Source organism: Solanum lycopersicum, chromosome 1 (genome assembly GCF_036512215.1).
Source record: "Solanum lycopersicum chromosome 1, SLM_r2.1".
Taxonomy (NCBI): domain Eukaryota; kingdom Viridiplantae; phylum Streptophyta; class Magnoliopsida; order Solanales; family Solanaceae; genus Solanum; species Solanum lycopersicum.
This window is the reverse complement of record NC_090800.1, coordinates 87,712,642-87,727,181: the sequence shown is the minus strand read 5'-3', so window position 1 is coordinate 87,727,181 and position 14,540 is coordinate 87,712,642. Positions and strand designations below refer to the sequence as shown.

Genomic DNA, 14,540 nt, shown 5'->3' with positions numbered 1-14,540 from the left:
ATTTTTTTCTTTTTTATTTCATGGTTTTAATTAAGGTGGAGGGTCAATTAGATTTCAAAAATTCTTTATGTCCCATAAATTTCTATGCACGTACATCTGAATTTTTATTTCAAATGTCATTATCATATTAGCTCAAAGACATTAACAAAAATAAAATTAGGAGAAAATTAAGAAATCTTTTTCCCGGGTCTTTAGGGATAATGGAGACAAAAATGGTCAAAAATTTATTAGGAATTATTTTAGTATGGTCTTGAATAATATTTGTAGGTTGATTTTTGAAAAATTATATATTTAATGTTCAATATAGATTCTAATAATTTAGGCAGGTAAAGAAAATAATATATAGTAAAAAACAAAATTTATATAAAAAAAAAAGTAATGTAGTTTCAATTTATTTTTTATTATCATCTCAAAATTAAATGTCAATCATTTTTTATATGATGACTTTATTTCAAAATCGGTATATTATTGGTGTTGGGTTTAATTTCAATAAGCCTAACATCACTGTTCAACATAATATATAACCTATTTTAACAAGAGTATAATATATTAGCATTGAAAAATTACCTATCATTTTCGATAAGTACACTTATAAGTTGAAATAATTTTCTTTAACACTTTTGTAGTGTACAAGTAAATAAAAAAAAAAAGTTTTTAAGCACTTGTTTTATTAGTTAGTCTCATGTGCTTATTTTTAGTGGTTAATTATCTTATGCTTACAACAAGTTAAAGTTTTTGCATAGAATACCTTTGTTTTGGGATGATATTAATTTTTTGTCCATTAAATTTATGGTCTTTAATTTTTGCCTTTATTGTCTATTTAATGAAAATTTGTGGACCTAATAAGTACTTTAAATTGTGACCTAAATTTGTTGGGCAAAACTAATATCACAAAGGCAAATTTTTTTAGAGAGTGTTTAGATTGAAGTATAAATTTTATAATATCTGATATTTGGATTTCTAATTTGAGCCACTGAAGCATAACTTGTGTCTTTGAGTTTTTTTTTTTAATGGGGTCTTGGGATCATAATTTGTGTTACTAAATTATTGTTCTAGGATATAGCTTTAACTGAACTTATATCTCGTTTTTCATTTTTTACGCTCTAAAAAATAAAGGAAATTGTATAAAATAGCAAGTTATTAATTCAAATTAAATGTTGTAAACAAGCTTCGATTTAATTGTGCCCTATAGCAAACTATTGTTATTTTCGCCTCTTTACTTGGTGGATCTCGCTCGCCACTCTCGTTTGGTGGCAGTCTCACTCACCTCTCTTGCTTTTTATACAAACACAAATGTATAAAATGCGTTTGTGTTTGTATAAATCGCCAGGAAATTGTATATATACGTATATTTTCGTTTTCCTCTCTCTCCTCTTCCATATCTCGCTCTCCACTCTCCCATATCTCGCTCGCCACTCTCCCAGATCTCGCTCGCCTCTCTCCTTATACAAACAGAAACGAAATGTATAAATTACGTTTCTGTTTGTATAAAGCGATAGAAAATTGTATATACACGTGTAAATGTATATACACTTATAATTATACAATATAAATATTTTCCTACCCAGCTTTTTTTGCTTTTCTCCATTTCTCGTTTTATACATACACCAATTATATAATTGATCTTTTGTATACAACTGTTTTCTTTTGTATATGTATAACGAATTAACAACTGTTTTGTTTGTATGTGTATAGCAAATTATACATCTGTTTTTTTTTTGTATATGTATAACGAAATATACATATTTATATTTGCTATGGATCTTAATTATGCAAACTATAGCTGTAAGCCTATAATAAGCCAATATGAATTTTATGTTTGTTACACGTGAGTGTTACTCAAAAATAAAGATATTAAATATTACTCCTATTTTGAAGAGCAAAAATTAGTGAGAGGCCCAAAATAAGGACATTTGTGGGAATGACCCAAACAAGTGTAGCAGTAGCCCAAAGGGATTCGGGTCATCTCTGGCGACGGATTATTTGGGTCCGATTCACCAATTGGCGCCTCAGTTTTCGAAACACTTGCAGTAGCTGCTTCGCCTCTTACATTTTCATCAATCGCCATCATCGGAGCTTGATTCAATTACTGTAGAAGTTATCAAAACCCTAGTATTATGATCCTGAGAACACCACCATTCAAGCGAAAGGCGCAGAGCAATCAACCGGAAGATGGAAGTCCCAGCTCCGGCAATCAGCAGCTTGTCATCTTCGAGGATACACCGTTGCCGGAATCATCTCACCATCACCCAGAATCTTCCGAACAAATGCTCTGCACTTATCAATGCCGCCAAATGGTATTCATTCATTAATTCCCACTCTCTTCATTACAATTCCAGTATTGAATTGATTTTTTAGTAAATTCAAGGTTTTAAATCAGTGACTGCAGACATAGTGAGGCTTATACCTATTTTTCTTCTTATGTGGTAGTGGAAATTGCAACTATTTATGTATATATCTTGAGATGAAGATAGTAGGTGCACCCATTCCCTTGACTGTTTCAGTTTTTTCGCTTTGTCCACCTAATGAGATTTTCCCAGACTAAACATGTCTGTGATTTTATTGCTACTGGAGTGCTAATTAATCCATGTTAAGAGAATGGTTTTTCGAACTTGGGTTGATTCCTTGATGAGCTTTATATTCAAAGTTTATTCATATGTTGATAGAATTTGCTCTTAGATGTGTATACCAATTCGTAGTTGATTCTTGAGTCAACTTGAGGCTGAGCTTCTTCACAATGAACTAATCACAAGCAAGATTTTTTTATATAAATTAATTAGAACATTGTTTGCTAGTTTTCTGTATACTACTTGCATACAGGTGTTTTATGCCCTCCATTAACACAATCTACTTCATCTTTTTTGATAACACAAATGTACTTACTTCACTAAAGAACAACTTATAATTGCATCTTAAATGGACTCAAATTGAGCTAATCTTGGTTAGCACATTTGGATAGCGTCACAGAAGATGATGGAAGACCTCTGAGTTAAATAATATATTCCTTTAAGTTAACATTCTTGTGTCTCTTATATTGGCCAATGACCGATCAACGGCTCCCTGTCTATTTATTGTACTCAGTTCTTGTGATAGCCTGCACGAGTTTGCTTATATCTATATAAAACAAATTCTGTTATCAGGTGAAGTCAGAGTTTTTTGATGCCTTAAGCAGTGCAGAAAAGCAAGCTCGTGATAACCAATCGAAACTTGAAGCACTAAACAATGATTATCTTAAAGCTGGTGAGTGATAAATATCCAATTCTGTGAATTATGATAGACTGGGTACATGATTTTGTTTCTCCTTGTCCTTTCAACAAACTTTTTTAAAAGTTTACCTTCTACTGCTCAATTTAATGCACTTTTACACCAGAGAATGAAGATTCTTTGATAGAGACATCTATAGAGCACACTACAATTGTTCCTTGGCTAAGCTAATCTTGTTTGTACAGTTCAATTGCTCCCCTGATTTCAATTGTTAAAAGGCTGTCTTCTTTATTTCAAAATTTATATGTGAGAACTGGCAACTTCACTGAAGTAACTTTCCAACATACACACACGTGTTTACATAAATGGATACAGGCATACATATATAGATACACACAAACATACATCCATTCATACACATATTGGAGTGATATTATTTGTCTTCATATCTTTTGTCTCCTTAATCATGTGTTGACTCCTTTGTAGCAACTGTCATGCCTTTTATTTTTCTTTTGTTAATTTCCTTTGTATTTTTTTCTCTCTGTTCACCACTGACCCTTTACTCCACTGGAGGGATAATGACTATTTGGTTTGTAATTCACCTTTTCTGCAAAGTATACTCCAATACTTATTGATTAATTTGCATGATGACATGAATTACACGTGCAGATGCTGAAAGGAAGAAATTTCGTGATCAATTTCTCAATGCAGAGCAAGAACTAGCTGCTGCTAAAGGGCGTGAAGAGGCTCTGCAGGACCAGCTAATGAAGGAGGTCAACGTTTCTCATGAACGGCTCAGAAAACAGTTGCAGTTGTACAATGAACTTGAGGTGCTAGATGTTAATTGTCATTTCTCATTATATTTATGTCACATTCTTGAGAAGAATTAATGGGTTCTCTTTGGCTGGCATGTTTTTAAGCTGCTGTATGAGTTCATCAATAATTTGGTCTAATCTGTAAATTGAACTTAACTTTAAGGCAATTTGGTTTGGTAAGTGTGATAATTTATGCCTAGGAAGAGACTACACTCTCTTTTTGACAAGGAATTCTTAGACACACAGATGGAAGAGATCAAATGGGAATAAGAAGCAATCTCGCTTTCCTTTTCGATCATTTTGATAGAGGGGGATGACGTAAGGGGACGAAACAAATTAGCATTTCTCATTGAACAAATACAAGAAAAAAATCATATTGAAAACACTCAACCCCTTCCTCTGAATAGCCCGTGTATAAGTGATCTGGAGAGGAAACCCACTTGTGGGACTATATTGGGTATGTTGTTGTTGAGGATAATAAGCAGTTTCCACTTATAAATCACTTTGAATATATATCAAATGAGATCCTTCTTAGATTCTACATCTTGAAACCAAGCCAATTTTTGCACTCTGTGCTCCAAAACAACTGGAGTCATCGCATTTACCCTGCAAAAGTCTTGGAACCAACCAAGACTGAACATGGACTCTGTAAGAAGCGAGTCAGACACTATCTTAATCTGATTAGACTGCATCTTAAACTTTATTACATTTTTTTTCTTTCCAACTGAAATAAAAAGTAGCAGGGACCATAATTTTCAAGTTATAATGATAATGACACTGATTTGTGACTAATAATGTGTACATCTATCTCCTGATAAAAGAAACTGTGTACATCTATCTCATTTGTTGAGGTGTGGTGACTTGGTCCTCAATGCTCAGCACAAGTCATGCTTTGGTCGTAATATTAGAGTTGTTTTCTGTTATTTCTTTCTTTAAGCAACAATTTATAGCAACATGTATACATCAGAGTGTAAATGCATAGGAGGAGATTTACCATTTAACTGCTGAATGAATGGTTGGGGACATACCTCCAGTTATTCATGTTTCTATTGGAGGTTTTCTTTGCTAGCATTTATCAATTCTTGAGGTACTTAATCTGTATAACTTTCTTAACTATCTCCTTCGTGCCATCTGTGATATAATTTGTCTCCCATCTCATTGTCTTCTAGGTGAAGTTCCAAAACGAGATGAATCTTCGTAAAAAAGTTGAGACGTCAGCTGCTGCAGCAGAAGAAAAAGCAAGTCTTTTAGAGAGAAAGCTTAGTAGTGTGTCGGAAAGTATAGAAAGAGAGAAAAGTCGTTTGCAGAATGATCTTGAGCTGCTCAAAAGTGAATCCAAGTTTTCTATCACAAAAATAAGTAACAATGTGAGAATTTGTTCTGTGAAAGCTCTGTCTGAGGTGCAAGGAAATGCTATATCCAACATCTAACATGCTTTCATGCAGCTTGAAAGAATGGAATTCAGAGCTACCAATGCCGAGGAAGAGTCAGTGCTGCTGAAGGAGCAGCTGGAAGAACTAAGGAAGAGACTTGATGAGGTCAATGCATCTTCTATCTTAGAATTACTGCTTTGTTGTCTTAAACATCACTCATGAGTTCGCACAAGCATATGTTGGAGCAAAGAGAGTGGAGGCTTATCTATTCTTTTTCAAATTTTAGATTCTTTTGATGAAGTTATTTTTTGACATTTTAATATGTAATTGCATAAGTTGTTGAATGTCATCAAATGAGATCCTCTATGATGGTCTTGCATGTTTTCTTCTGTCTATTTTCTTTTTGTCATTTGCATCATTTTCTGTCTGTTAGTTTATCATTTTTGGCAATGTTGCATTATAATGAACTTACAATTTTCTTTTGTCTTTTCCCAGTGCATGCAGCAGAAAACTGAAGCAGAGAAGAAACTGTCAAGTTTCACATTTCAAGAAGGTTGTTCTAGTGACAGCAACATTTTGGTGAAGCATTTGCAGGAGGAACTTAGAAGCTATGTAAGTTACATCATCATTTGTGATAGTCTAATGTGCAATTAAATGCTTTTTGTTAGTTCTTACTAGCACTTACAGTCAGTGTTGTGAATGGCGAGCTCTTCATCGCCAAAGGCGAGAGACGAGGCGAGGCGAGCCCTTCTCGCCATTCCACACTGAGGCGAGGCGACATACAAAAGGCGACCCATGGCGAGCTAATGGCGACAATAATGGCGGCGCCTTTGTGATTTAATTTTTTTAAAAAGATTTGACTTTACAATATTAGTCAAAATTAGGGTTTTTTTTCTTTCTATTTTCAAAATTTGCTGCTGCGCGACTCTTCTTCCCCTCGCGATTCTTCTCCCCGACTCCTCTTCCCCTCGCCGGTCGCGTCTCTTCGAGACTTCGAGTTGCTGCTGCACTGAGGACCTGAGGTATACCTCTTTTTTGCTGCTCCTCGACTCCTCTTCCTCGTGCAATCTTTTCTGTTCTTCTTCTTCAATTCTTCTTGAGTTTTCTTCTTCTTCAGTTGCTCTGTTTTTTTTTTCCTTAATCACTGCTGAATCAGCATAAGTAATAAGGGAAAAATGTTTAGTGTGCTGACTGCTCTATGTTTTTTTCCTCTGTTCTCTTATGAGTTTTTGAATTGAAGTATTTTGCTAATATATGTTATTGCTATTGAGATTTTGGATATTTATATATGCAATTAAATATATTTAATTTTTGGTATTAACTGGCGCCTTTTTCAAAAAGGCGAGCGGCTCGCCGCGTGAAGCAGGCCCTTGTCGCCTTTTGTCGCCTCTTGTCGCCTCTCGCCGTCGAAAACACTGCTTACATTAGTGAGAAATTTGCGTTGTCTGTGCCATGACTGAGATAATCAGTTTTGAGCTTACTGTACGATGATTGGGAAAATAACTTTATAAATAGAGTAATTCCATGATAAGCTGTGTATATCCTGCTAGTTTCTGGATTAGCTTCTAAACTATTGGAAGGTTTTTCCTTTTAGCTTTGATGAGATTGTTATAAAGGAGGTGAAAGATTGATCTTATGTTGAAGTTATTTTGCTCTACTAAATTTTAGTTATGCTGGATCAGTAACTAACTCGCATGACTATCCCACCGGTTTTCAGATCGTTTCTTTTCAGTGCCACATTTTACTATAAAGAATTTGAACTTTGGTTTATTTCTCAAAAAAGAAAAAAGGTTAATACACAAATAAAACTCTGAACTATCAATGTTTTGCAAGATTGATGCTTAAACTATAGAATGTACTGTTACCCCATGAACTATAACATATACTATCTAAACACTCTCATTAGTGCCAAGTGGTATGGAGAATGACTTCACTCTCTTTGTAATGTGTGGTGGCCAGAAGTTAAGTCGCATCCATGTGACAATATACATTGAATTTTTTTTTGACAACAATTTACATTCAATTTTTTTAAAATTAGTTAATCTTATATTTTATTTGTTATTTTTGCCTTCTTCTTTCTTATTTATTCTTTATGTTCTTCAAATCTCTACATATTTTGCTAATAACAACAAACTAGTTGAAACTCATCACTTAAATATTAAAATAAAAATAAAAAACAAAAACAAAAACAAAATTTAACTTTGGTTAGCAAATGTTTGATTGATCAATCTTGATTCCTCACCAGGAGGCTGAAGTGCGTGAAGCAAGAAAGCTGAAATCGTCTCATGAAAACATTGAGTTATTGAAGATAACGATACTTGAGGAAAAAGGCCGGAGAGAGAGGGCAGAGTCGGAGCTACTAAAACTAGCAGTGCTTCAAGGAGATATGGAGAAGTTAGAGGATGAACTAAATGCTTGGAAATCAATAGTTAAGGACATTCCTGGTGCATCATGTGCTGCTGATGTGCCTCCCAAATTTGCAGCTCTGCAGAGGTAACCTGTTGATTTTCAGTTTTTCCTTCATTTTGGTGCTTCCTAAATTTTTTCTCGTCCTGAAGCAAGTATTTTCACTGAAGAACTCTGTTTCTAACTTCATGCTCCTCATTGGAGCTTAATAGTACATTAGGAGTTTCTTTTGTTGATTTAATGATTGACTTAATGTGGGAAGCTTTCTAAACTTCCTCTGAATTGTTTAATACTAAATCATTGTTGTTTTCGCTGGAGTAGTATGATGTGCACTGTCCTACAAATTGACACCAATCAACCTAGATTTAGTAGAAACATTCATAGATGTAAATATATGAAGTGAACCTGTATATTCCTTGCATGTTTAGTTAATAAAATGATGCACATCTTTCATACCTTAAAAAGATAAATTCAGATTCTTGATTTCCTACACTTATCATTGGTCTTTTGTTACAGTAGCTAGTATTGAGAGATATAACTGCTTTATGTGAAACTTGACTTATTGTAAAAAGGAACTTGGAAAAAGGATGAAATTATTTCTATCCCCTTTCTCTAGATGAGTTGGGTGGAAATTGCATGATTTTCTTGCTTTGCTTCCATCACCAACCAATTGGTATTCAAGAGTTTTTGTTTCCTCTTCTGGGAACCAGAGAAGTGCTTGATAGCATGACGAAGGTGGGTGAGATCCAGGCTCGACTTAAACAAATGGAGGTGGCTCTCGACGCTGCTGATCTTGAGAAAAAGGAAGCAGAGAATGAGGCTGTACTTGCAAAGGAGAAAGCGGAATCTTCAAAATCAGAAATCAAGAGGATTGAGTTGAAGGTTAGCATATTTTGCATCTGCTGCTTCAGAAAGTAGTTACTGTAAAATTGCTTTTCGTCTTCCTTGTTGTCTCTGTTTCTTCTTGATTCCTAGCTTGGGAAGTACGCCATAAAAAAGTGGATTTGAATTCCAGGTAAGTAGGTTTTTATAGACTGAGTTCTTATTAATCTTTGTGTTGATATTACTCTTCCCAAACAGTGGAATGCAAGTATATGGCTACCTTTTTTCTGGTAATCATATGCCTCTTGTTGACCCTTTTCCTGTCCTCTTTGTTCTTTTTAACTTGTTATGAATTTGATCTCAAATTTCTTTGTAGCTTGCTTCTGTTATGGAGGAAACGGATCGTTTAAAAAATGTCATTGAGGACTTAAGGAAGCAGAAGAGTGTCGAAAGTGGACATGAAGTGGTCAGTGGAGCTATTCTTCAGGTTATAATCCCTGCCCTTTTTTCCTATTGAAAAACTACCTTATGATTTGTGCTTTATCTAATTGTGGTAGTTATATCCTGACTACAGGAGCTTGAAGCATCTCTTGCCAAGAAAGAGAACTGTATAAAGGAACTGGAGAGCTATTTATCTGAACAAAAAGAAGTTAATATTCGCCAGCTCAATGAAATAAAGTTTCTCAATGAGAAACTAAATAGTGAAGCTAGAAGAATAAAATCATTGGAGAGGGAGGGTGATGGCTTACGTTCTCAGATAGCTCTCTTGGAGTCCAAGGTTACTTCTGGGCTACATACTTTGTACTGCTGTATTTTTATGTTTCTTAAAATATATGTTTCAGACAAGTGATAAATCTCTGGCAGGAAATGCTAATGGGCTGCTGTTCATCCATGACACACAAGAATTTCATGTTCTAGATATTTGTTTAAGACCTTTAGAGATACTGGTACATGCATTTGGTGGTTATGCAGCTTATGACTTCTCAGTATACTTGAGCGAGTAGAATATGATCTTTTTTTTGCTATAATTTAGAATTGCTTTTCTTGTTTTTCCTTCTGTTTTATATCCATCTTATCATATTCTAAATCCCATTAATGATGCTGATATTATATGCTTTGTTTTGCCTCTTTCGTGAAAAATGGAGTGGCATTTCTCCTATGTTTCGTTGATATGCTTTATAGGTCTACTTGACTGCTAGGTGAACCTTTTGCCTGATGAAATACATAATATATGTCGATGCGAAAACTGCTTTTGAGTACCATGCTTACTTGTATGCATTTGCTTTCATTGTTATCTACCTAATGAAATTCTAACGTCAGTGAGGATGCTATCTGCTGCAGAAAATATATTTTTTTTTTTTGCGAATGTATTCTTTTTTTACTTCTTATGCCGTTATGGAATGCACATGTGTATGTCTCTTACTAGAATGAAACATTATTGGTGCTTCAGATCATTGTTCCAATGAGAGTGTATAATTTTAATGTTGTAAGTCTGTAACCCATTTTTAGTATCCTTAGGTTACTTTTGGTCCCCTTGCAGTTAGGTCATGGGGACTATTCATCTGCTAATACTAAAGTCTTGCGAATGGTCAACACCCTGGGAGTTGAAAATGAGGCAAAACAAACAATAGAGGCTCTTCAGAATGAGTTGCAGAAGACAAAAGAACAGTTACTGGCTGTTCAAGAGTTAAAAGGGCAGTCAGGTGCACATAACTTCAATTTTAAGTACATGTATGCCTGTGATTTGTTGTCATTCAGTGCCTTTCCTGTTATTAAACAGACTGCAGTTGAGTTATGTTACAACTATTCTAGTCTTGTGCTCCCTGGCTGTCATTTTGGTTGAAGCTCTGGTCTGTTATTCAACATTGTTATAAAGATTTATAATTCTCATACAAATCATTACCTAGACAGGCAAAAGATATGTGAAAACTGCATAATACTGGAAATAATCTCTTCTTGATTAAGAAATTCTTCAAAAAGTTTGGAGTGGGTTTTCCTTCTAAAAGATTCATCTATTATTTTGTACTATGGAACTCTAAAATGATATTAAATCATATTTCTACTTTCGCTGGTCTAAGCTGGTTGACTCCTAAAACCCTTGGTACAATTTTGTTTCTTACTTCATCAAGTAGAGATAAAATATATCTTCAGTTTTGTTTGTGACCTAGGACTTCCAAGGCTGAACAATGTTTACAAGATGAATTTTGTAAAAATATAGATCTTATGATGAATTTGCAGTATGTAACATTAGAAATCATCACCGGCGAAAGAAAATATTAGTGCTCTAAAAGAGCAAAAATGAGAGAATATTGTCTGAGATGGTTTGGCTATCTCTCCAAATGCAGTGATCAGTAGGTATCACAAATAGACCTAGACTTACATGGGGAGTTGTCTCAAGACACAGTATTTCCAAATCCATGTGGAGTTAGTTGGATGGAAGCAAAAGATCCAATTAGGATGTACAAGATAGTTGTGAACTTGTGATTAAGGAATAATTGTGCTAGTGTTCTAACATTTTATCGGAGTTGTTAAGAAGTTATTTTTGTTTGCTTACAGAGTTAGTATTTCTGGGAAAATATAGAGACCTCTAGCATTAGAGGACCCTATTTGTCCCAAAAGATAAATTATCTGGTCCTTTATTAAAAAGAAGGAGATAAATTAATGATTACTATAATGAAATAGGTTCAAATCAAGTGAAATGGATATTGAAGACATTTATCGCAGACCAAGTAGTTCGTGATTGAGTGGTAGAGGTCATTTCAGAAAAAGATAGATACCTAGGAATGTACATGCCGTCGTTGCAGTGCGTGAATGACATCCAATAATTTTTGTAAGTTAAAATTTTTGAGTATTCCTGAAATACAAAAGATACATGTAGGATTGGAAAAGAGGAAAAAGAAAAGAAGAAGTCAAAATATAATCTTTCTATCTTTGGATAAGAAAAGATTTACTTCTTTCTTCAATGTGATTTTATATGATCCCTAAGAATTGTTATTTGATGTTTTCAAATAGCATCACCAGTTGAGTTATATACACTGAAGCATTGGTAGGAAGAAACATAACGGGGAAATATAACGGGGAAGATCTTACACAGCAGGCCTTTTGGTCTATAGGAAGTTAGTGAACCTGTTTCTAGGTTACTTCCAGTAGGATTTAGTACTTGATATCTAAAGAAGTTTACACCCTGATGATAAATAATAAATCTAAAGTTTACAATTTACGTGATAGCTTATATTCAGAAACTATAATGATGAATTGCAACTAGGGACTACAGTTCCAAAAATTGCAACTAGGGGCTATACTTTTTTTTAAATAACATAAATCCTCGAAGATCAGTGGGCACTGTTCGGATCTCGGTGGGTAAATGGGCCTTCCCCTTTATCCTTCTCCACTTGACCACTAGGCTTTTGCTTAGAAAAGGGTTCAAACCCGTGATGGGAAACTAACCCACACATCACACATTTCGATGTTACCCCTAGACCAAAACTCTGGGGGTAACTAGAGGCTACATCTTTTATGATTTTTGAGAATGTAGGGACTGTATTTATTTTTTTATCCTAATATCCTGTCTAGTCTGGGAAAATTTTGTGCAGACAACGTTGTTAGTTTTATGAAGCGCAATGGTTTTAGTGGGTTCATATATGCAGCCCCAACTCTTTCTGGATTTAGGTATGAATCACTCGATATGGATGGTTCTTCTTGATCATAAGCATTTACTAGTTTGGAATAGGAAAAGGGGAGCTATTTTGATAAAGAAGTATAAGCTATTTATCACCCATAACTTCTAGATGTCAAAAGAAGTATGTAACTCTCTGGTTAATGCTCTGCTCATTGGAGCTGTTAAACAGTATTAAGTATTAATGTAAATTTGTTTTCTTCCTCTTTTCGTTCCTTCATTACCTTACTGCTTTCTCTGGTCTATTTACTGTGAGATTTCAAGTGCCCTTTGTTAGTTTCTATTATCCAATGCTTAATGCATTTTAAAGTGTCAATTTGGACATATAAGTTTTTAGAGACCTTTTTGTCACCTTTTATAATTTCTTATTCATTACCTCTCAATTATGCAGCTGATGCGGGTACACTGGTTGATTCTTATATATCTGGAAAGATTATGCAGTTGAAAGAGCAAATAGCAACATTAGAAAAGCGTGAGGAGAGGTAAATATTTCAGGATTTCTCTGCATTTGTATTGTCGATGGTTTGTTGTTCTTGTCGGAAACTAAGTTTAATCATTCTTCAGGTACAAGACAGTTTTTGCTGATAGGATCTCTGTTTTCAGAAGGGCATGCTGTGAACTTTTTGGGTATAAGGTATTACATGCCTCCTGGGATATGACTATATTTTGAACTAATATATTTTGCCACTAGAAAATATTGTCCGGAGTCTAGTCGGAATCTCAACCAATGTGTTATAGTTCCACTAGTTCAAACTTAAGTTTGGGGGTTGTGCATGGAGTTGGGGTGGTTGTATCTTGTTGGAATTTCTTCAGTAGCATCTTTCATTAAGTGCACGGTGAATCTTCCTCGATAATTTTCTTCTACTTTGTTGCTTGTGGGTTCTTTTTTATGGATCAGAAAGAGGTGTAGTTTGAGTTAAATGTCAAAAGTACTGAGGTGTAGTTTGAGTTATGTATTGCAGAAGCTTCTAGCTAAAGATAGCACCATTATTACCGTTTCAGCACTTTTTGGTCAACCTAACTATAATCGGAATGATGTTGTCAGATTGTGATGGATGATCACCAGCGTCCCGATGGAATAGCAGTTACACGGTTTATACTTCAATCAATTTATGCTCAAAGTGATGAAGAAAAGCTTGAATTTGAATATGAATCAGGGAACACAAACATTTTGGTAAGATATGCCATGTTTTTATTTTGTGGGCTGGAGGATGGTTGAAGCATTTTTGACAAACTTTGTGTTGTAGTTCAGCACATTGCGAGCACAGTATGTAAACATTATACTTTTGAATAAGCATGGTAACAAACTTCATTTCTTTTTGATCTTTCAGACGAACAAGTACACCTCTCAACCTGAGATATCCCAACAGGTATGTAACAACAAATTTCTAGAAAAGCCTATGTGCAAAGCTAACTTTATATTGTCAATTGTCGTTATTCCAGTTTGCTACAATTGTGATCGATTAATCTTTCTTGTTTATCCATTGTCAGCTTTCATCTTTGAGCAGTTTGTGTTTTCTAGCTTTTATCATTATTAGCGTCATAGAAATGGGTAACGTCGAGGTATTCAACCTTCTGAAGTGTTGGGGTATTCTGTTTTTTTGCAGGTTGAAATATTCATTCGAAGGATGAACTCAATACCTGCTTTTACAGCCAATTTAACTGTAGAATCTTTCAACAAGAGAACATTGTCTTGAAGAAACAACACATAACGATTTCTTCAGTCCCTTTCTCTTGTTGGCAATTGTAATTTAGACTGTTCCTTCTTTCTGATTTGTTGGGAATTATCAATGTTCTGTAACTAAAGTTTAAACCGTATAAGTGCATATTCATGTCTGTTTTTTTTTGGCAATTAATTGGCATTTTTATCTAGGTGAAGGTATACCGTGGAATTTATTATTTAAACACCTGAGGTGTGTTCGATAGGAAATGATTTTCCGTTATAGAGAAAACAAGTAACTCAAATAACATTTTACATTGATTGTGTTCCTCCACGCCCTGTCTTCACCCTACTCTCATAGCTCCCAATCTCCAACAATATTTTTATACGGTACTTGTCTAGATTATATGTTTACTTACTTCAACACAAGAAAATAAACAAGAAATTCACATTGTTTCTCTACCAAACAAATACAACCTTCAATATATTTCTTTGTTTTCTTCTCTTTGAGCACAAAATGCTAATCTCTTTTCTTTTGGGTAGGGGCCAATCAGGTTTTGAGGACTTGGGGATAATATATAAAT

The 14,540-nt window shown here is 34.6% G+C and overlaps 1 protein-coding gene across 1 annotated transcript; it reads left to right on the top strand.

Moving 5' to 3' along the window:
• Positions 1-1,874: 1,874 nt before the first annotated feature.
• On the top strand, positions 1,875-14,168 carry LOC101256714 (mitotic spindle checkpoint protein MAD1). Its single transcript, XM_004230367.5, has 16 exons — positions 1,875-2,297; positions 3,141-3,240; positions 3,874-4,034; positions 5,189-5,386; positions 5,465-5,557; positions 5,888-6,004; positions 7,638-7,885; positions 8,509-8,680; positions 8,997-9,107; positions 9,195-9,398; positions 10,161-10,323; positions 12,688-12,778; positions 12,861-12,930; positions 13,342-13,470; positions 13,628-13,666; positions 13,904-14,168. Exons 1-16 carry the CDS (start codon positions 2,118-2,120, stop codon positions 13,991-13,993), a joined length of 2,166 nt encoding a protein of 721 aa, XP_004230415.1. The 5' UTR covers positions 1,875-2,117; the 3' UTR covers positions 13,994-14,168.
• The last annotated feature ends 372 nt before the right edge of the window (positions 14,169-14,540 follow it).

Bases quoted from the DNA above. Each gene is read 5' to 3' on its own strand.
- LOC101256714 (XM_004230367.5), top strand. From the start codon at position 2,118: ATGATCCTGAGAACACCACCATTCAAGCGAAAGGCGCAGAGCAATCAA. The intron at 4,035-5,188 runs GTGCTAGATGTT...ATTGTCTTCTAG, and splicing joins AGTTGTACAATGAACTTGAG to GTGAAGTTCCAAAACGAGAT. The intron at 6,005-7,637 runs GTAAGTTACATC...ATTCCTCACCAG, and splicing joins AGGAGGAACTTAGAAGCTAT to GAGGCTGAAGTGCGTGAAGC.